The 23,062-nt window shown below is 46.5% G+C and overlaps 1 protein-coding gene across 1 annotated transcript in view; it reads right to left on the bottom strand.

Annotated features, from left to right (window-relative positions):
- SPACA6 (sperm acrosome associated 6) overlaps window positions 1–21,075 on the bottom strand; it is a 204,340-nt gene extending 183,265 nt beyond the window's left edge. Inside the window, exons 1-2 of the mRNA XM_086928567.1 lie at window positions 20,969–21,075; window positions 14,453–14,518 (exon numbers count right to left, since the gene is read on the bottom strand). Of these exons, the coding sequence (XP_086784693.1) occupies window positions 14,453–14,518; window positions 20,969–20,972 (70 nt within the window). The 5' untranslated portion in view covers window positions 20,973–21,075. The remainder of the gene's footprint in view (window positions 1–14,452; window positions 14,519–20,968) is intronic.
- Window positions 21,076–23,062: the final 1,987 nt, after the last annotated feature.

Consider the following 23,062-nt stretch of genomic DNA (forward strand, 5'->3'; position numbering starts at 1 on the left):
GAAGCCGGGTGCATAGGTGTCTTTTCGTTTCGGGTTTCGTCGTCGATTCCAATAGAGATCTGCAAAGAAGTGCTGCAGGCGACCAGAGGAAAAGTGTCCGGGTGGATCCAAGGGTGGATCGGAGATGTGAAGAACCTGAAATCAGAGGAGACAGAGTCTGGGCCACTAGCCAGTGACCAGGGCGGTGATAGGAAGATTCCACCAGATGTCGGGTGATTTCAGGTGAAAAGGTGAAGTTTGTCTCTTCAGCCACCAGGACCAGGAGGTGTCGACGATGACCAGGAGCTGGATTTGAGCTGTCCCACAAAGGATATATTTGACTGCAGTGTCGGTATCCGCATTGGACCCAACAAGCCTTGGCAAAGGCAATCCATCCAGGTTGTCGAGATGGGCTTTGGTGCAGACCAACAAGATCTGAGGAACTTCTCCTTTGCAGGGAAGTTGGAGCAAGCTTGTAGCAACTAGGAAAGCAAGTTAAATTAAGGATTAATCTTCTCGGGGGCTCACTAGCCCATGGACAAGGAACCAAGAAGACGCATCAAGCGGAAATGCACAAAGCGGGCCCACTGGACACTCGTGGAGTGTTGGCCTCTGAGCTTCAGAGCAAAAGGTGCTCGGGACTGAGGCTTCAAGCACCCCAATGCACAACTTTGGGATACCTCGGGAAGTCAATGCAGGTAGCAAAATGCAGGATGTCCAGGAGTTCTGGTCCCACGTCTCTTGTGTCTGCCACGGGTCTCCGCTTTGCTGGGAGTGAAGGTCTGGGTCAGAGATGTTGGGAAGTCTGTGTCTTGCATCGCAGATTCTTCAGGGTCCGGAAGGAGCCTCCAAAATGCAGACCAGCAAAGATGCTGTTGGTGCCTGTTTGAACAGGGTGGTCACTCCTTGAACACAAGGGAGATTTCTTCCATCTTTAAGTCGAAATGGAATGTCTAAGGTCCAGGATATATGCTGCAGAGTTTCGTCCAAGGTAATCTAAAGTCTAGGGACTGGGGTTCGGTACTTATAGTAAGTTTTAGGGGTTGGACTAACTCTAAGGTCCACCTATGGGTGGACCTGAGGTGGGGGTGGTTACACTCCTTCCCCTTTGTCCAGTTTCGCACCAGAGCTGGGGCTGAGAGCCCCAGCAACCTGTTTGACCTGGGAAAAGCATGGAGCACCTAGTGTGCCCCAGGCAGTGTCTGAAAAGCATTCACTGAAGGCAACCCTCCCTGCCCCAAAACACTAAAGCCTGTCTGGGGAGATGCCAGCACCTCCCTGGACATGAAACCTATTGTCCAACCCTCCCCTGCCCGAGTTTCGGCCAGCAACAGGAGGGCAGACTCGTGTCTGTGGCAGCAGCATCCATTTTGTGATGCTGGGGTTCTGTTTAACTACATGTCTTCTCCCTCTAGAACAGTGGAATGCTACCACTACCACCAGAACTGGGGGGGGGGTAGTATTACAAAGTGTTTGACACCTTACACAACATGTTTTGATAAAGCCAAATCAAAGTTAGCATTAACTGCGAGGATTATAATGCACTTAAGAGTATATGGTATGGCTATATCATAGAACAGCTATAAGGAGATGGTTCCGAAAGCTGCAGAGGGGCTCAGCTCATGCTAGGACACCCTCTCACATAAAACCAAGCACTCTGCCTCCAGGATTGTTAAGGCCTGCCATAGGGGTGACTTATAGGTTACATTCCGATTTACCTACTCTTAAATACCGAATCATACTGATTCGGTATTTAAGAGTAGGTAAATTGGAAGGAGGCAGATGTAGGTAATTTTAATTTAACAATTACCGAATCTGTAAGATTCGGTATTTACCGATTCGGTAAATACTGAATCGGTATTTCCCATTGATTCCTATGGGCCTTGAAGCCCATAAGAATCAATGGGAAATACCGATTCAGTATTTACCGAATCGGTAAATACCGATTCCTGCAAGGGGGAATGGGGTGTCACTTTGACACCCTGTAGCACCCGAATTCCAGGCTTGTGTGCCATGTGGCACACATACATGCCCTAAGGGCATGTCTGTGTGTCACATGGCACAGGTGTACATGCACAGATGTGCATGTACACCTGAATTCGGTATTTTCCCACCCAATAGGATTGGGTGGAATATACCGACTCCTAAAGGGCCTGTGGCACTCTTTGAAGTGCCAGCTACATCTGGATTTACCTATTCGGCAAATATACCGAGTCGGTATTTTACTGAATCTGTAAATTTACCGATTCGGTATTGGATGGGCATCAGTCTTACTGACAGCATTGAGACCTCTGTAGTCTACACAAAAACCTCATCTTTCTCTTACTATCTTGGGTGTGAAGTTTTGGCACAAGGACTACTGGACTAGCCCAATGGCTATCTGAAGGTTCAATAACTTCCAATTCCAACATTTTCTGGACTTCAGTCCTGATACAGTCCCTGACATGATTAGGTTACCTGTAAATCTTACTTTTAACAGGCAAACTGTCCCCAGTGTCCACTTCATGAGTGCACCAGGTAGTCTGACTTGAAGTCGGTGAAAACATAAGTCTGTATGCCTGCAGAACTTGTCTGCAGTCACTCTGCTGCTGGTCAGTGAGGCTGCCTGCCAAGGCTACACCGTCAACTGACCACTCATCGGGGTTCTAAGAGAGCAGGTCTGAGAGAGGTTCACTCTCTTCCTCCTGTCCTTCATCAGTAGCCATGACCAAGCCCATGTCTTGCCTGTCAACATATGATTTCAGTCTGTTGACATGAAGCACCCTGTGGGGGCTCCTGGGAGTCCCAAGATCAACCAAATAGGTGACCTCTCCCTTCTGTTCAACAATAGTGTGGGGTCCACTCCACTTGTCTTGGAGAGCTGCTGGGGCCACTGGCGCCAAACCCACACTTTCTGACCTGGATGGTAAACAGTCAGTACAGGTTTTTGGTCATGCCAAGCCTTTTGCAATTCCTGGCTAGCCTCAAGGATTTTGGATGCCTTTTTTGTGTACTCAGCCATCCGGGAGCGGAGACCAAGTACATAGTCCACAATGTCTTGTTTGGGAAGTTTGAGAGGTAACTCCCATCCTTCTTCACTAGACACAATGGACCTCTGACAGAAGTTTAAAAGGGCTGTAGCCAACCCCCTTCTGAGGAACCTCTCTGTAAGCAAACAAAAGGCAGGGTAGCAGGATATCCCATCTCTGCCTGAGCTTTTCTGGGAGACCCTTAATCATGCCCTTTAAGGTCTTGTTGAACCTTTCAACTAGACCCGTGCATTGTGGGTGATAGGGTGTGGTGAACTTATAGTTCACTCCACACTCCTTCCACATTGCAGTCAGGTAACTAGACATGAAGTTGGCACCTTTGCCTCTGTCTGATACAACCTCCTTAGGGAAACCCACTCTTGCGAAATCTCCCAAGAGGGCTCTTGCCACAAAAGGTGCTGTAGTGGTCCTAAGTGGTATAGCTTCTGAGTATCTGGTGGCATGATCCACTACCACCAGAATAAACCTGTGCCCAGAGGCTGTTTGGGGATCATTTGGTCCAACAATGTCAATCCCAACTCTTTCAAAGGGAACCCCCACCTAAGGTAGGAGTATAAGGGGGGCCTTTGTAGTGCCACCTGATTTGCCCATGGCTTGGCAGGTGACACAGGAGCGAGAAAACTCCTTTGTGTCTTCAGATATGTGGGGCCAGTGAAAATGTGGAACAAGCTTGTCGCAAGTTTTATTCTGGCCAAGATGTCCTGCAAGGGGAATATCATGGGCTAGTGTCAAAAGGAATCCCCTGAATGACAAAGGTATGACCAGCCCACTGGAAGCACCAGGCTTGAAGTCTCTACCATCTGAATACAGGAGCCCTTCATCCCAGTAAACCTTATGGGTTCCACTAGCATTCCATGCAGCCTCAGCAGTAGCTTACTGTCTAAGGGGTTCAAGAGAAGGGCAGTCCAATTGAGCCTGTCTCAGATCTGCCCTGGAAGGTCCCCTTGTCTCAAGAAACTCAACCTGATCAGGTTCACGTTCTTCTAGGACAGTAACTTCTTCAGGCTCACAATCAGCTTCCTCAGAAGGCTGATCCTCATTCTGAGACAGGGGGGAAGGCACAGCCTTAACCCTACTGCTCCTTTTCCTGGTAGGCAACTGGTCCATTATTCTAGAATCCAATGCCTGTTCAGGGTTGCAATTTTTGACCTGTGACCTAGTCACAGCAAGAACATGTTCTGAGATGCCTAATATTTCTGCATGTGTCCTAAACTCCACTTCAGACCAGGCTGAAGTCTCTAGGTCATTGCCAAGCAAACATTCTACAGGGAGGTCTGAACTAACAACAACCTTCTTAAGGCCAGTTACCCCTCCCCAGGAGAAATTAACATCTGCCATACTATGTGTGGTAGTGACAATGCTAGCATTGGTCACTAGGTACGTTTCACCTTGTATGATCTGTCAAGGGTCCACAAAGTCAGGTATCTCATTGTGACACTAGCCCCTGTGTCCCTGAAGGCCTGAACCTCTTTATCTTTGACTAAAGGAGTTTGTCTGTACTTGCCCAAGTTATTAGGACTCACAGGAAAGGACATATCCATGCCTCCATCACAGATCGAAACAGCTTGAGTTGGTACTCTGACTAGGCCAGAGTCCATCTCAGTTCCCAGGCTTAACCCTACTTTACCCTTCTGTTGAGAACCACCACTTGGAGCGGAACTTGGGGGAACAGTTGCCTTAGGGGTAATGGTGACTGGAGCTGTCTCCTTCTTGATGCAATCACTGGTCCAGTGAAAATTACTTTTACAAATCTTGCACCAGGGTTTCTTTGGACCTTCTTTCTTTTTGGATTGTTGGGAACCCCACCATTAGAAGCTTTTTGGGGACCTTGAGAATACTTCTGGTCTTTTGCTTTCTCCCCACCCTTTTGGTCTTGCTTCTTCTGGTCACCACCTTGATTCTGTACCTTCTGCTTCACCCTGGTTCTGACCCATGTGTCTGCCCTCTTACTCAATTCTTGTTGAGAGGTCAAATCAGAGTCAACCAGGTGTTGATGCAATAACTGGTTCTGACAATTATTAAGAATCTGTTCTCTCATTATAAGGTTATACAATCCTGTAGAGTCACTTACTTTACTGCCCAGTAACCCGCCTTCCAGAGCCTTAGTAGCACAATCTACAATGTCTGTCCAGTCCTGAGTCTGTGTCTTCTGGGTATCTCTGAACAGCAACCTATGCTGTTCAGTGGTTAGGCCAAACCCATCTATTAGAGCACTCTTTAGGACATTGTAATTGTCAGCATCCTCTTCTCTCACAGCGAGGAGCTTATCTCTACCTTTGTCTGCAAAGAAAAGCCACAAGATTGCTGCCCACAGACTCTGGGGTACCTGCTGTACTTTGCAGGCCCTCTCCAAAGCAGTTATCCATTTGTGGATGTCATCCCCACTCTGGTAGGGAGGGACAATCTTGCTTAGGTTTTAATGGTCATAAGACCTATCCCTACCACTAGGGATTTTGCTGCCAGTCTACCACCAGAGGGCTCTAGCCCTGCTAATTTTCTCTCTCTTTCAAGAGCTAGGGTCTCTTTCTCAAGGGCAACTTCTTGCCACTTGATCCTAAGCCTGATTTCTCTCATTCTGGCTTCATGCTCTCTTCTCTCAGGGGAGGGAAGTTCTCCTCCTGTGAGATGAGGCAGAACCAGAATGGTGAGATTCGCCTGAGAGAGATCTCTGTCTTCTAGGTCCACCAGTAGGCCTACTTGGGGGAATGTAGGAAGGCCCACTATGGCCCTGTGTTTTAGGCAGGTCAGGGTTTTCACCCTCTCCCTGGCCTACATCCTCATCATCTTCAGAGTCCTGGTGGGGTGCCCCACTAGGATCTTCCTCAGATAAGGGATGGCCCCCCTCCCTACTACCTAGGATATCTGGATCCGATGCTTTTGCTAAGTCATCTTCCACCAAAATATCTATGAGGTGTTGGGTGGTTGGACTCTGTCCTTGCTTTAATTTTCTTTGGCACACAATCCTCTCAATTCTTGGAAAGTGAATGTGACATATTTAGATGTCCGCTCCTTGCTGACATCTGGCAGAGATGCACTAGCTCCTGCCCTTAAAGCCATGACTAGTGAGGTGTGGTGTGTGCACCTACCTACACTACTTGTTACCTACTAGAACCTCTCTAGAAGTTGTATTCAGGGTGTGCTAAGCCCTCACCACCTACAACTGCTAAGTTCAGTAGAACTTAGGTATTTATAAGTCTTGATTCATATGTACCTATAGGTACCTTAATGTGATTTCTCAAATGATATTCTCAAGATTATTTGGTAAAACAGGTGCAAGCTCTTCTCCCATCCGCTGGTCACCAATGTGAGAAGTTGGCCTGGTATATGATGTCCACTATTCTAGTGGTCACCTTGCACCAGTCCAATCAACCCTTATTGATGGTAGGTTATAAGGTCAACCTTATAGAAAGCTATCCTAGTGGTAGCTGTGGAGAGCAGCCTTCAGGCTAAGACTTGGAGACGAGTTAGCAAGTTGTTTTACCATTTATAATCTCTTGAGTACCAAATGAAAGCACACCTTATAAGGTATATATCAAGTATATATGTATTTATTCTAAACACAACCCCTCTGCACTCTTTATGAGGTCAGAGGTAAAAGTACAATACAAGGAGCTTAAGTAGCTTACGATAAGTTGCACAGTATATGTTTTGCCCTAGGGGCCTCACAAACCATATACTAAAATAGTGGTATAAGAACCATGTCTGGGATAGAAAGCAGGCCTGGGCCTGTGGAATCGCTGGGGCTTCTAGGAACAACTAAAGGTTAGGAAGTAGGAGGCCCACAGGAGATGCGTGCAGTGTCTAAACACAGCTGCGGGTTACCATTGACTTTCTATGGGAAACAAACAAGTTACAATTTTAAAGAAAAAGGGTATAAGGAGGTGAACTGCGATGGAACCCTTTTAGACTAGGACACTTGGAGAGTCAGGGAGCACCGGAGTACTCATGTTACCTCACCCAGGGAAGCCGGGTGCATAGGTGTCTTTTCGTGTCGGGTTTCGTCGTAGATTCCAATAGAGATCTGCAAAGAAGTGCTGCAGGCGACCAGAGGAAAAGTGTCCGGGTGGATCCAAGGGTGGATCGGATATGTGAAGAACCTGAAATCAGAGGAGACAGAGTCTGGGTCACTAGCCAGTGACCAGGGCGGCGATAGGAAGATTCCACCAGATGTCGGGTGATTTCAGGTGAAAAGGTGAAGTTTGTCTCTTCAGCCACCAGGACCAGGAGGTGTCGACGATGACCAGGAGCTGGATTCGAGCTGTCCCATAAAGGATATATTTGACTGCAGTGTCGGTATCCGCATTGGACCTAACAAGCCTTGGCAAAGGCAATCCATCCAGGTTGTCGAGATGGGCTTTGGTGCAGACCAACAAGATCTGAGGAACTTCTCCTTTGGAGGGAAGTTGGAGCAAGCTTGTAGCAACCAGGAAAGCAAGTTAAATTAAGGATTGATCTTCTTGGGGGCTCACTAGCCCATGGACAAGGAACCACAAAGACGCATTAAGAGGAAATGCACAAAGCGGGCCCACAGGACACTCGTGGAGTGTTGGCCTCTGAGCTTCAGTGCAAAAGGTGCTCGGGACTGAGGCTTCAAGCACCCCAATGCACAACTTTGGGATACCTCGGGAAGTCAATGCAGGTAGCAAAATGCAGGATGTCCAGGAGTCTGGTCCCACGTCTCTTGTGTCCGCCACGGGTCTCAGCCTTGCTGGGAGTGAAGGTCTGGGTCAGAGATGTTGGGAAGTCTGTGGCAGATGCTGTTGGTGCCTGTTTGAACAGGGTGGTCACTCCTTGACCACAAGGGAGATTTCTTCCATCTTTAAGTCGAAATGGAATGTTGAAGGTCCAGGATATATGTTGCAGAGTTTCGTCCAGGGTAATCTAAAGTCTAGGGACTGGGATTCGGTACTTATAGTAAGTTTTAGGGGTTGGACTAACTCTAAGGTCCACCTATGGGTGGACTTGAGGTGGGGGTGGTGACACTCCTTCCCCTTTGTCCAGTTTCACACCAGAGCTGGGGCTGAGTGCCCCAGCAACCTGTTTGACCTGGGAAATGCATGGAGCACCTAGTGTGCCCCAGGCAGTGTCTGGAAAGCATTCACTGCAGGCAACCCTCCCTACCCCAAAACACTAAAGCTTGTCTGGGGAGGTGCCAGCACCTCCCTGGACATGAAACCTATTGTCCAACCCTCCCCTGCCGGAGTTTCGTCCAGCAACAGGAGGGCAGACTCGTGTCTGTGGCAGCAGCATCCATTTTGTGATGCTGGGGTTCTGTTTAACTACATGTCTTCTCCCTCTAGAACAGTGGAATGCTACCCCTGCCACCAGAACTGGCGGGGGTAGTATTACAAAGTGTTTGACACCTTACACGACATGTTTTGATAAAGCCAAATCAAAGTTAGCATTAACCGCGAGGATTATAATGCACTTAAGAGTATATGGTATGGCTATATCATAGAACAGCTATAAGGAGATGGTTCCGAAAGCTGCAGAGGAGCTCAGCTCATGCTAGGGCACCCTCTCACATAAAACCAAGCACTCTGCCTCCAGGATTGTTAAGGCCTGCCATAGGGGTGACTTAGAGGTTACATTCTGATTTACCTACTCTTAAATACCGAATCATACCGATTCGGTATTTAAGAGTAGGTAAATTGAAAGGAGGCAGATGTAGGTAATTTTAATTTAACAATTACCGAATCTGTAAGATTCGGTATTTACCGATTCGGTAAATACTGAATCCGTATTTCCCATTGATTCCTATGGGCCTTGAATCAATGGGAAATACCGATTCAGTATTTACTGAATCGGTAAATACTGATTCCTGCAAGGGGGAACGGGGTGTCACTTTGACACCCTGTAGCACCCGAATTCCAGGCTTGTGTGCCATGTGGCACATATGCATGCCCTAAGGGCATGTCTGTGTGTCACATGGCACAGGTGTACATGCACAGATGTGCATGTACACCTGAATTCGGTATTTTCCCACCCAATAGGATTGGGTGGAATATACCGACTCCTAAAGGGCCTGTGGCACTCTTTGAAGTGCCAGCTACATCTGTAAATTTACCGATCCGGTAAATTTACAGATTCGGTAAAAATAGGGCCCCCTACATCTCAAAAACCAATTACCGGTCGGTAACGGCCGAAATCAGCTGTTACCGACCGGTAATTGGCGACCTACATCTGGCTCTATGTGTCTATATAAGGTAGATATAGATATACTATAACTAAGTAAGGGGTGATTACACCACTTTACCCAGGCTGTAAGCACAGTCATGTGGTGTCAGTTTGGAAGGCTAACCATTGGTTGCACAATACATGCTGCAGCCCCTGGTAGGCCTAGGGTGCACCTATGCCCTGGGTACCTAGGGTACACTATATCGGGGCTCACAAGGGTGACCCAGTAACCAATCTGGTAAGTACCTAAAGTGCATGGTATCAATTTAGAAAGAGAACAGCTAGGCTGTGGGCCTGATTAGCAGGATCACAGCCATACTAAAGCCGAAAAACCAGAGAATCACAGCCGAAAGTGGGGGTAACCATAGGAAGCAGACCCTACTTTCCTACACCCAGCTGTGCAGTCAAACAATGACCTCTATGTGCAGTCAAACAACGACTCCAATGTGCAGTCAAACAACGACCCCAATGTGCAGTCAAACAGTGTCCCCACTGTGCAGTCAAACAATGACCTCTATGGCAATCAAACAATTACCCCGATGTGCAGTCAAACAATAACCACACACTGCAGTCAAACAATGACCTGATGTGAAATCAAATAATGACTCCAAAGTTCAGTCAAACAACGACCCCAATGGTCAGTCAAAGAATGACCTCATTGCGCAGTCAAACAATGACCCCAACTTGCAGTCAAACAGTGACCCCTATGTGCAGTTAAACAATGACCACACTGTGCAGTCAAACAGTGTTGTTGTTATATGTTGTTATATAATTTGTAAAGCGCTCAGCTGTCACAGCAAAGTGGCGTCCCGGCGCTATGATGGAACAGAATAACACAACCAGATGGAAATAACCAGACAAAGCTAAAGGAACAGATTAGATTAGCGGGAACAGGGAAGTTTTGACAGCTCTTCTGAAAGGCAGTAGATCCGGTATGGCACGGATATCAACGGGTAGAGTGTTCCAGAGACTCGCTGCCAGGACACCAAAGGAGCGGCCACCAACTCTGGCTTTCCTGAAGCGAGGAACACAGGCCAGAAATTGACCCGTCGAACGTAAAACTCTAGAAGGAATGTAGTAGGAGATCGCCTGTGTAAGAATGGAGGGAGATGAAGCCTTTAAGATCTTAAAAATCAGGCACAAGGTTTGAACTTGATCCTCTGCCCAAGGTCATATATGGTACGCCTGGCGGAACAAAATTTAGGCAGGCCTACCAGCATTCTGGCAGCCGCATTTTGCACACGCTGGAGGCGTGTCAGTTCAGCTTGGTTAACGCCCAAAAGAAGCGAGCTGGCGTAATCCAATCTAGAGAGCACCGTAGCTTGGACGATGAGTTGCCTGGTGGGGGCATCAAAAAATTTAAAAATGGGTCTAAGGCTCTGAAGAACACCAAAGCAGGTACCGGCAACTCTTTTAGTATGAGGTATAAAAGACAAGTTGGAATCGAGCCAGACCCCAAGGTTCTTTGCCTCTGTCACAGGGATGGGGGCTTGGCCTAGCTCTGGAGGCCACCAACTGTCTCCCCAGAGATGAACCTGTTTGCCCAGAACTAAGACCTCTGTCTTCGCTGCATTAAGTTGGAGACAGTTGTCCGTCATCCAACTTGCCACCTCCTTTAGGGCAATCTGGAATTGAGGGGCATCGACCGCAGAGTCCCCATTTAGTGCAACCGCTAGCTGGGTGTCGTCAGCGTACGATACCATAGTTAGACCCCGTCTCTTAGCGACAGCAGCTAGCAGCTGCACATACAGGTTAAAAAGGGTCGGGCTGAGTGCCGAACCTTGCGGGACCCCTTGGGAGATGTTGCGGGGGGAAGATTGAAATGGAGGGGTGGATACTTTAAAGGTATGCCCTGATAGAAAGGAGCGAAACCATTCCAATGCTGTATTCTCCACACCGGCCTCTCTCAGACGTTGAAGAAGGATGGAGTGGGAGACAGTGTCGAAAGCGGCACTGAGATCCAAAAGGATCAGTGCCGCCGTCTGTCCTGAGTCCAACATCCTCCGCAAGTGCTCCACCATCGCCAACAGGGCAGTCTCCGTGCTGTGGCCAGCACGGAACCCATTTTGAGATGGATCTAGGATGCCTGAGTTTTGAAGATGGCAAGACAGGATTTTGTTGACGTGTGCCTCCGCAAGTTTGGATACCCATGGGAGGAGAGAGATGGGTCGGTAGTGTTCAGGTTTTGATGGGTCCAGGGTGGGCTTCTTTAAAATTGGAATGACTGTGGCCTGCTTCCATTTACTGGGAACAATCCTGGACTCAAAGGATAACCCAATAAGATCGAACACAAGGGGAAAGCAAACCTCAGCGGATTCTTTAAATTGTACAGGTCTTAGTGGATCCGCCGGCGAGCCCGATTTGATTTTCGTAACAAGAGATTTAAACTCTTCCTGAGAAGGCTTAGGTAGTGACGAAAGAGACCTTGAGGTCACAGGAGTGCATCCCAGGTTGTTAGCAGGCATAGTTTGAGGGGGGAATGTTCGGTAGATCGCCTCGACTTTCTCCACAAAGAAAGCCGCTAGCTCTTCACAGTGAGTCAGGGAGCGTTTTTCCATAGCCGCAGTTTTCTTGCTAGTGAGATCTTTACAAACCTTAAAGATGAGTTTTATAGGGTTAGGGCTGTTCTTAAACTCCAAGGAGTAGAATGTGGCACGGGCTTTGCAAATGGCTCGGTGGTATAACTTAATACTAGCCAGATAGATATGCTTGAGGTCGGGATCGTATGCTTTACGCCAGGCTCTTTCAGCCTGTTTACATGCAGTCTTAAGAAGCTCAAGTGACCCCAACGTGCAGTCAAACAATGACCTCTATGTGCAGTTAAGCATGACCACACTGTGCAGTCAAACAATGAGTCCTATGTGCAATCAAACAATGACCCCTATATGCAGTTAAGCAATTACCCTAAGCACAGTCAAACAATGACCCTTATGTGCAGTCGAACACTGACCCCTATGTGCAATTAAGCATTTACCCCAAGCACAGTCAAACAATGACCCCTATGTGCAGTGAAACAACGACCCCTGTGTGCAGTCAAACAATGACCCCTGTGTGCAGTCAAACAATGACCCCTGTGTGCAGTCAAACAATGACCCCGGTGTGCAGTCAAACAATGACCCCTGTGTGCAGTCAAACAATGACCCCTGTGTGCAGTTAAACAATGACCCCTGTGTGCAGTCAAACAATGACCCCGGTGTGCAGTCAAACAATGACCCCTGTGTGCAGTCAAACAATGACCCCTGTGTGCAGTCAAACAATGATTGATGTGTGCAGTCAAACAATGACCCCTATGTGCAGTCAAACAATGAGTCCTATGTGCATTCAAACAATGAGTCCTATGTGCAGTCAAACAATGAGTCCTATGTGCGGTCAAACAATGACCCCAATGTGCAGTGAAACAATTATCCCTATGTGCAGTCAAACAATGACCCAGGTGCACAGTCAAACAATGACCCCTATGTGCAGTCAAACAATGAGTCCTATGTGCAGTCAAGCAATGACCCCCGTGTGCAGTCAAACAATGAGTCCTATGTGCAGTCAAACAATGACCCCTGTGTGCAGTGAAACAATGAGTCCTATGTGCAGTGAAACAATGACCCCACTGTGCAGTCAAACAATGACCCCTATGTGCAGTCAAACAATGACCCCTATGTGCAGTCAAACAATGACCCCAATGTACAGTCAAACAATTACCCCAATGTGCAGTCAAACAATTACCCCAATGTGCAGTCAAACAATGACCCCTATGTGCAGTCAAACAATGACCCCTGTGTGCAGCCAAACAATGACCCCGCTGTGCAGTCAAACAATGACCCCTATGTGCAGTCAAACAATGACCACAATGTGCAGTGAAACAATGACCCCACTGTGCAGTCAAACAATGACCCCTATGTGCAGTCAAACAATGACCCCTATGTGCAGTCAAACAATGACCACAATGTGCAGTGAAACAATTACCCCAATGTGCAGTCAAACAATTACCCCAATGTGCAGTCAAACAATGACCCCTATGTGCAGTCAAACAATGACCCCTGTGTGCAGCCAAACAATGACCCCACTGTGCAGTCAAACAATGACCCCACTGTGCAGTCAAACAATGACCCCTATGTGCAGTCAAACAATGACCACAATGTGCAGTGAAACAATTACCCCAATGTGCAGTCAAACAATTACCCCAATGTGCAGTCAAACAATGACCCCTATGTGCAGTCAAACAATGACCCCTGTGTGCAGCCAAACAATGACCCCACTGTGCAGTCAAACAATGACCCCTATGTGCAGTCAAACAATGACCCTTATGTGCAGTCAAACAATGACCCCAATGTGCAGTCAAACAATGACCCCTGTGTGCAGCCAAACAATGACCCCACTGTGCAGTCAAACAATGACCCCTATGTGCAGTCAAACAATGACCACAATGTGCAGTGAAACAATGAGCCCTGTGTGCAGTCAAACAATGACCACAATGTGCAGTCAATGACCTCATTGTGCAGTTAAGCAATGACCCCAAGCGCAGTCAAATAATTGTCCCTTTGAGCAGGGAGAAAGAGCCCTACACTCCATGCCCACTGCTGTTTTGTTTTCCAGAAACAAACTCACATTTTAGGGTTTCTTTCTAGAATAAAAAAAAACCTGTCGAACAGGCTCAACAAACATGACGCGCGCTCTGCTGAGTTCATTGCCTTTAGTTAAACCACCTCATAACTATATTGAAACAGCCATATTTAGGGCACAATATTCATGTCAGACAATATTCTAACCACGGTGTTGAGGTGGGCCTCTGGTACTTCGGAACTGCTTGAAGATGAGCTCTGTTTACATGTCAAGCTCCTACAAGGGTAAAAATGTGCGACTACAGATGCTTTGTCTCGTTTCGAGCTGAAATCTTTGCAGAGATGCAGAATAGATGAAACTGTATCTGCAAGTTCCCTGTAATTTTGAGCATCCAGATTGCAGAGTATGGATGTGAATCCCCTTACAAGGACAACATTTGAGGTGAAGAGTTTGGGATGGTGGACCACAAGGATTGATGTGGTGAGAGATGAGAGGGAACAGCACATTGCCTATTGGAGGAAGCTAAAGCAAAGGAGAGGTGCAGGCGGTAGGACACGATCAGAGTAGTGGCGTACTTACAATGCTGGGAAGTCAAGTAGTAGAGATTTTCCTACTAGGGACAGGGAGATTAAGTAGGCTCCCCCCTCCCATCCTTTCTCAACCCTGAAAACAACCAAGTGCAGAGAACAAGACAAGACAAGACACACAAGTACCTTGCTTCACTGTTGGCGCAAATTCGTCGAATGTACTGGTGATTATTGAGGGCACATCCACTGGCGCTGCAATTAAAGAAGATGGAAAGTGCAGTTAGTGAATGAAAAAAATGGCGTCTAAGAGCTCGCCAACAGTTCTGCTATGTCCTACCTTTCGCTGATCCTCAAAAGCCTTGATCCTTCCTATACCCTAGAGCTACCGAGATCTGTTTTCCATCCTGTAATCTCCTCTATTTGAGCCACTAAAACTTTCATCTGCTCATCATACCTGTGGAGCCCTACACCCTAACTCTGCTCTGTTTTATCCTCTAAAGTGCTGCTCCTTCCCATACCCAGAGCTTATACCCTCAACAGCTCTACTCCTTCCTATACTTTAAAGCTATTTTCCATAATTTAATCTGCTGTATTTTAAACACTAAAACTTCCATCCTCACCTCTTAGAGCTCTACTCCATCCTATAGTTTACAAGTCTGCTCTATTTCCTGCTATTTTGCTTACAGGCTATTCTCCCTACCCCTGCTCCTATGTTCTTCTGGTGGACACCTGAATTTTTGAAGCCATGTCAAGCACTCTCATCTTTCCCACAGTCAGGATGGAGGAGTTCGAAGCGTGCTTAATAAAAAGCTGAAACTTGTTCTCTACTCTAACTATCTACACTGTTCTATCTTCTCAATCTTTCCTCCATCCTAGCCAGTAAATCTCTGTTCTGTTCCATCTTCTACAATTCTGATCTTCACTCCTACAAAACTTTGCTTCATCCAGTCTGTAATGGCAGAGTTTTTGGCTTTATTTAGCAGTGATATAGATCATTAATCTTGCTCGCATCTAGTATAGGTATTCTTAGCCTGTGTTGGCCCTTTTAAGCCCTTTTTTCCAGATCTAGAAGAGGATAGCTGCTTAATATGCCTTTATTCTTGACTTTAACCTGTCTATTGCCTATTGGCTTTGACATATTAGACACATTGGTATGGTTTATGTAGATATTCTGACAGAGCTAAGGAGCATTTCACCCCTTTCAGGCCTACAGGCCTAGAGCTAGAGGGACTCCATCTTGATGAAGCTGAGAGGCTTTTCAGGGCAAAGGCAAAGTTTATAGTTAAGGCTGTTTTTCACTTGGAGAGAACCGGTCTGGGCCAGCCCTTATCGGTAGGCTGTATTATTCTCTGTGTAGAAGACACAACAAAAGGCCGGCCGGCTGGGTGTGTGTCCTTGATGCGAGGTGATGCAGAGACCTGGTGGGCGGCAGGCTGATGGCTGGAACTTTCCATGAGGAAACAGCATTCTATATCAGTGAAGTGCAGAGGCGGAGTCAGAGAGTCAAGCAGAGAGGGAGTCAAGCAGAGAGGGAGTCGAGTGAAGGTGGCGAAGCCAGAGGGTCGTGTTAAGGTGGAGGAGTGGAAAGCAGTGGAGTGGAGTTGGCAGAGAGAGAGGGTTCAAGCTGGAGAAGAGCTGAGTTGAATAGTGAGCTGGAACTGAAGGAAGCAGTCAGAAGCAGTTGCTTATCAGGAGGAGGTGTGAATAGCTGGAGTCTGAAGTAATGCCTTTTAGAAGAGACGGAGGAGAGCTCGTGGACTAACCTATGGAAGCAGATGGAGTTAATTGGGCATTGGCGCAGAGACAGAGTGATCAGCGCAGAGGTGTAACCAAGAGTGCAGGAGAGAGAGGGAGTCTGAGATGAGCCAAGGCACAGACGAGAGAGGAACCCAGATGACAGCTAGAACAAGACTTCACACTAATCAGGTGATATTGTTTTCATCACATTAGTTTACTTTACACTTGCATCTTAATCTTGTCCTTATTCCCTAAGCCATTGTATGTTTAAATCCTTTCTCTTTTAGCGGAGTGTTCCTGTTATGTTTAATCTTTTCTCTTTCAGCGGTGTGTTCTACCTATAGTCTTTGTCAGTTCTGTGTAAAGGTTTATATTGTACTAATAATAAATGACCCCATTAATTAGTGAATTAGTGTGCATGAGTTTTTTTATGATAAAGTTATCCTGGCTTCAAGCCAGTTGCTGTTGAGCCACTGATGGATCAAAAGGGAGTAGGAGCGCTTAAATCAAGAAATAACTCAATCACATAGTGTGTATATCTTTGTCCCCATACAGTGAGGGTAATCTTTCCTGGTAGGTATTGCTGTTTGAACAGATGCTACCCCTGATCAGGTAAGTAATAGTGAGGGAGAGAGGAGACTTGCAACTAAGGGACTAAGTTAGTACACCATCCCATAATATTATTGTAGTAGCAGACCCTTAGTGAAGAGACTTCCCAATATATATATATATATATATGTATAGGTGTTCATAGGAATGTGGTCGTCGTTGATATGCGGCGTTAATGAGAGCACTGAGTAGGAGATCAGTGTGTATACCCACTAGATTGTGGCTTGAATAAATGAGAGCGCTAGGAGGTCGAACTAGCGTGTAGTTTTGCAGGATTGCAAACAGTTTGGCAGGAGAGAGCATTGGGTTCTGCAGGCCCGTGTGTAGACGCACCGGATTGTGTGTCATATCTGCCCTAGGGTAGAACGGTCTGGGTCAGGGTGGCCGCGAGACCAACTGATGTGAATAAGTGTGGTGTAGGGTATGGATATCCCTAGTAATCAGTGAGTATTCTTAGTATCCCTATAGATTTAGTGGTGTTTTTAATAATATGAGCTTGTATATTGCGAGTTCCCCATCTTCAGGTAGGTACCAGGTGCCTGGATAGTTGGTCCTGAGGAGGGATGTGATTACGTTCTGGCTGGGTTGGAGGGGCCCCTGGGGGCTGATCCCACCTACTCAGAAAATCCGGCCATTACACAGTCTCATAAGCATCCGGTGTTCTATGCTCTAAAACTCCGCTTCAACCTACTCTCCAAACCTAGAATCTGTCCCATTGCCCAAATCTCTGCTTCGTCCAAATCACTCCTCTTTCTTATAGTCTGGAGTTCTGATGCCCTATCTTTTGCAAATCTGCTCCATCTTATCTTATCTCATCTATCATAAAATTCTACTGTTTCCTCACCTCTAAAGCTCTGCCCTATCTTCTAAACCTCTCCCTTGTCCATTACCCTTTAGCGCTCTGATGTTCATGTCTCAGGACCTCTACTCTATCCTGTAGAGCTCTGCTGTGTTTAAGTCATAAATCTTTACTTTATCTGATCACCCACAGTTTCTAGTCCCAACTCCTAAAGTTCTGCTCTGTTCTCCGCACCAACAGTCTATCCTAAAGCTTAGTTATGTTTTATCAAAGGTTGTGTCCTCTAAAACTCTACACTTTGGACTGGAGCTTTGTCCTCTATGTCCTAAAACTCTGAACTGTTCTTTGTGCCAAAACCCAGTCCCACTGTTCCTCATAAGCTCCAATGCACTGTAGCTTTGCTCTGTTCGATTTCTTCTTCACCCAGTACTTACTCTAAAGATCTGCTCGGTCTCATCCTCAAAGTTCTACTCTGGCCTGCCCTTGAAATCTTTGCTCTACATTAACCACTGATTGGAAACAACAATTACAACGCAACTTTCACAACGCAATACCATCACAACGCAACTTTTACAACGTAAGATCCATTACAACGCATGCTTTAACAACGCATGCCTTTACAACGCAGATGCTATTACTACGCATGCCATTACAACGTAAGTAAGTATGGTTAAGTATTTATTTTACAAATTATTTTTTTTATTTTCTTATTATTGACTTAAATGTCTTAAATATATGGTATTATCTTAATCAATAGTTATTTTTTTATATATTTAAATATTGTATTTTATCCCAGTGGAGGTTGAATAGGTTTTTAAACCCATGGAGTAAGAATAGTACTTGGTACTCCTATACTTTTATGCACTACTCGATCCAACACTTACAATGCTATTACACCCTTCTGAAGTAAGAATAGTAATTGTTACTCCTATACTTTTATGCACTACTCGATCCAACACTTACAATGCTATTACACCCATCTTGAGTAAGAATGATAAATGTTACTCTTATACTTTTATGCACTAATCTATCCAACACTTACCCTACTATTACACCCCCCTGGAGTTAGAATAGTAATTTTAACACCTACAAAAATTATGCGATCAGTTTCTACCCACATTTTAATACACTTACCCACCCAAAACTCCTATTTTCCCTGCATCCCGTGCCAGGAGTAATTTGACAAATTTCCTAAAAAATATATATTTATTTTCTCTTTGTAATGGTATGCGTAGTATTGTTTTGCGTTGTAATGGTACTTTTAATGCATTATTTATATATATTGCGTTGTATTAGTATGCGTTGTTAAAACATACATCGTAATAGATTTTGCGTTGTAAAAAATGTGTTGTAAAAGCATGCGTTGTTTCTTCATACATTCCCACTGATGCGGTGCTCTTCTCAGGACCCCACAGCATTGCTTCTTCCTGTCCCCTGAAGTGGTATTCAAATCTGTTTTACAAAGCTCTGCCCTGCCCCCTCCAGTAAAGCCCAGTCCTGCCCTCAACCATGAAGCTCTGCTCTGCCATACTCCCTAAACTTCATCTTTGAATCTTTGCTTTTTTTCTGTCTCCAAAGCTGAGGTCCTTTCCTATATTTTCAGTTTTATTCTGTACCATCCTCGACTGTGCCTGTTCCTAAGAAGTGCTGTGCTCAATCTTCTAAGGCGTGGTCTAGTCCTTTTCATTGACACTTTGCTATTTTTGATCTTCCAAAGCTTTGGGCCCTACGTACTAATCTTGCATTTGCAAGAGTGGTCAGAAATTGTGTACCCACTTATGCCCAGTAAATGAGATTTTGCACACTGAACCCCATCAATATTTAACATAGGATGGGCATTCTGACTCTTTCTCATTGTATGTCGTCGCAGAGAAGGTGGTTTGCTGAGGTCACCGGAACACCATGTCCCTGGCCACATTCAAATTAAAATATTAAAACACAGCACATTTTCCTTAAAGGAAATAAGAAAATAGCAATTAAAAAAATGGTTTAAGGGTTGGCCGTGTCCCCTCCACCATGTCCTGCTACCAAGCAAACTTTTGTTGCCACTGGGTGACCACCTCCTTCGAGGAGTCGGAAACCCAGGAACGGCCTGAATTTAAAAGGGAAGCTCTACACGGGGTCCTTTCAAACTGTGACTCGCCATGCACGTCTGAACCCATCGTAGAATTCGGGACCCAGTGGCGGGATCTCAGAGTGGGTTTAGCATTATTTATTAAAGACTTGTAGCGGAGGCAAACCCTGCAATTTAGCAAATTGGAGGCTTTCCGAGTACTAAACGGTCTTAGTACATCTGTCCCTTTGCTCAATCCTGTTCCCCTGGTGGTCCAGTCTGTTATGCAAAAAACTCTTGAATATCCTGTCTTGTACACTCATCTCTACCCCGAACCTCTAACTCGCTGAAACTGGCCCCACTTGAACTAGCAAATCACACCAAACAAGGGCCTTAATGTGGCGTTAATACTGTACAGGGCAAAAATGTACCTATCTGTATATTTCTGAGTTGTTTTCTCCCACCCGGAGAAGTGTGGAGAACTGTGGCTCAATGGTTGGAGCGGCAGACCCTGATGCAGAGGTCTAGCCCGGGACCTGGGTTCAATTTCCCGCCTCGGCGGGTCTTGGGCTAAAAAATTCCACGGACCTGACAATTCTTGCCTTGGTGCCTATTCCAATCATGGAGTCCCACTCTGCAACTCTGGGCAATCGCTTGCTTAATCTCCACAACGGCCCCCACAACGCTAAGGATGCCTGGCCTCCACCCTGGGGGTGCTCAGGAGTGGACGCCTCACAGGGAAAGCCAGGATGGGTTCCACAGCGGTATTCGTACAAGCGCCTTGAGACCCTTGCAGGTGAGTAGTGCGCTATACAAGTATCAATTTACCCTCAACGAGAGCCTTACTCTTCAAAGCCTGGTTTCACCCTCTTTAAAGCTCTGATCTTTACTGTTCCCCGGAGCTGGAGTCTGTCTTCTTCTACCCTCAAGCTCTGCCCAGTATTAACTCCAACCCTTGACCCCCCCCCCACCCCCATGTGTTGATCCGTGCTTCATTCTCCCTTGTAATCTATGCTGCATTGTCTCTGCCTATCTCTACGCTTTCGGCTATCTTTAGGCTGATCTCTGCTGGGCCATGTCTGGTGCTCTCCCCCATCCTGTCTGTCCATCTCTGCTGCATTTCATCTGCTGGTCTCTGCTGCCACCTGCTGGCCGCTTCTCCCCCTTACCTATGTGTGAGCTCTACCCTTCCTACTCCCCCGCCACATGGCTTTTTCTGCCTGTTTATTATTATTATTCATAATGCTGGCGGCTAATCCTTCTTTCTCTCCCCAGCCCTCGTCTGTGAATCTCTCCCCCATCCTTTCTGTCCAGCTCGGCTCCATCCAATCTGCTGGTCTCTGCTGCCACCTGCTGGCCGCTCCTCCTGCATACCTGCGAGCGCGGCCCCTTCCTGCTCCCCCTCCCCAGGGCTAGGCCTGTTAGTTATTTATCCTGCTGGCTGCTGCTCCCTGTTTCTCTCCTCAACCCATGTTTCTGTGCAGGTGAGCGGGAAGGGGCTCACCCATGATCTTCTTGCCCTCCTCCGTGTCCTGCGACACCTTGTCGATTTCCTTCTGTACACGTTCTAGGGTAGTGTTGATCACAGCCTGCAGGGTGCGGCGTTGGGCGAATTCTGGAGGAAGAGAAACACAGGTAAGTCTGGGAGAGGGTGAAGTCTCGAGAACTGAAATGGGGAAACGGAGGCAGGGCGGAAAGGAAGGGATGGAGATATTGGGAGATGGAGAGGCTGACTGATAGGACACGGAGGGGCAGAGAAACGGAGGAATGGCAAACTAAAGGAGGAGGGAACAGTGATGGGGCCCTTTGGGTTGGGGAAATGTAAGGAATTAAGAAACTGAGTAATGGGCGAATTGTAGGTTGGAAAAACTGAGGAATGGAGAACTAAGAGATGGATAAACAGTGATGGTGAGTTTAGGAAAGGGAAGCTAAGGGATGGAGAAACTGTGTGATGGTGAGTTTAGGAATGGGAAACCGAGGGATAGAAGAAGCTGTGTGGTGGTGAGTTAAGGAATGGGAAACTATGGGATGGAAGAAGCTGTGACGGTGAGCTTAGCGATGAGAAACTAAGGTATGGAAGAAACTGTGACGGTGAGCTTAGCAATGTGAAACTAAGGGATGGAGTAACTGTGATGGTGAGCTTAGTGATGAGAAACTAAGGGATGGAGAAACTGTGTGATGGTGAGCTTAGCGATGAGAAACTAAGGGATGGAAGAAACTGTGACGGTGAGCTTAGCGATGACAAACTAAGGGATGGAGTAACTGTGTGATGGTGAGCTTAGTGATGAGAAACTAACGGATGGAGAAACTGTGTGATGGTGAGCTTAGTGATGAGAAACTAAGGGATGGAGAAACTGTGTGATGGTGAGCTTAGCGATGAGAAACTAACGGATAGAGAAACTGTGTGATGGTGAGTTTAGGAATGGGAAACCAAGGGATAGAAGAAGCTGTGTGTTGGTGAGTTTAGGAATGGGAAACTAAGAGATGGAAGAAACTGTGAGGGTGAGCTTAGCGATGAGTAACTAAGGGATGGAGAAACAGTGTGATGGTGAGCTTAGCGATTGGAAACTAAGGGATGGAGAAACTGTGTGATGGTGAGCTTAGGAATGGGAAACTAAGGAATGGAGAAACTGGGATGGTGAGCTTAACGATAGGAAACTAAGGGATAGATAAACTGTGTGATAGTGAGTTTAGGATTGGGAAACTGAGGGATGGAAGACACTGTGTGATGGTGGGCTTAGCAATGGGAAATTAAGGGATGGCAAAACTGTGATGGTGAGTTTAGGAAAGGGAAACTAAGGGATGGAAGAAGCTGTATGATGGTGAGTTTAGGAATAGGAAACTGGGGGATGAAAGAAGCTATGTGGTGGTGAGTTTAGGCATGGGAAACTAAGGGATGGAAACAAATGTGTGATGGTGAGCTTAGCGGCGGTAAACTAACAGATGGAGAAACGGTGTGATGTGAACTCAGCAAAGAGAAACTGAGGGATGGCGAAACTGTGTGATGGTGATGTAATAGCCGACTTTTTCGACCCTCTTTAGAGGGAGGATGATGGAAGATGACTCCAGCCTATTACCCTTATAGTATAGGGATTAGGACTATAAGTAGGACCTATCCATGAGGCACAGTAGTGCATTTTCGTACCCTTTTCTTTAGATCAGGGCTTATAAACTTAAGCTAGGGGATAGATATATAAGTGTTAGTGATGATCCATCCTTTTGCAAGAGTGTTAGTATATCTTCCACGGAGTTATGCATATTTTGGGCCTTGTAGGCCTTAAACGGGACAGACTCCATCTTGCCCTCTGCCTGGTAGCTTGAGAGGCTTTCTAGGTCAAGTGTAATATTTTAGTTTTGAGGTGTTGTTCGCTTGGAGAGAACCGGTTCAGGCTGGCCCTTATCGAAAGACTGTATTTTTCTCCACTCCGAAGACACAACTCCAGGCCGGCCGGCTGGGAACGTGTCCTTGGTACGGGGAGGTACAAGAATTTGGTGGGCGGCAGGTTACTGGCCGTAACTTTCCATGAAGGGACAGGTTTTGATATTAGCAAAAGTGTTAGGCAATGAGTCAGTCAGTCTGTAGGCGGCAGCTAGCCGT

This window comes from Lissotriton vulgaris, chromosome 7, assembly GCF_964263255.1.
Source record: "Lissotriton vulgaris chromosome 7, aLisVul1.2, whole genome shotgun sequence".
Taxonomy (NCBI): domain Eukaryota; kingdom Metazoa; phylum Chordata; class Amphibia; order Caudata; family Salamandridae; genus Lissotriton; species Lissotriton vulgaris.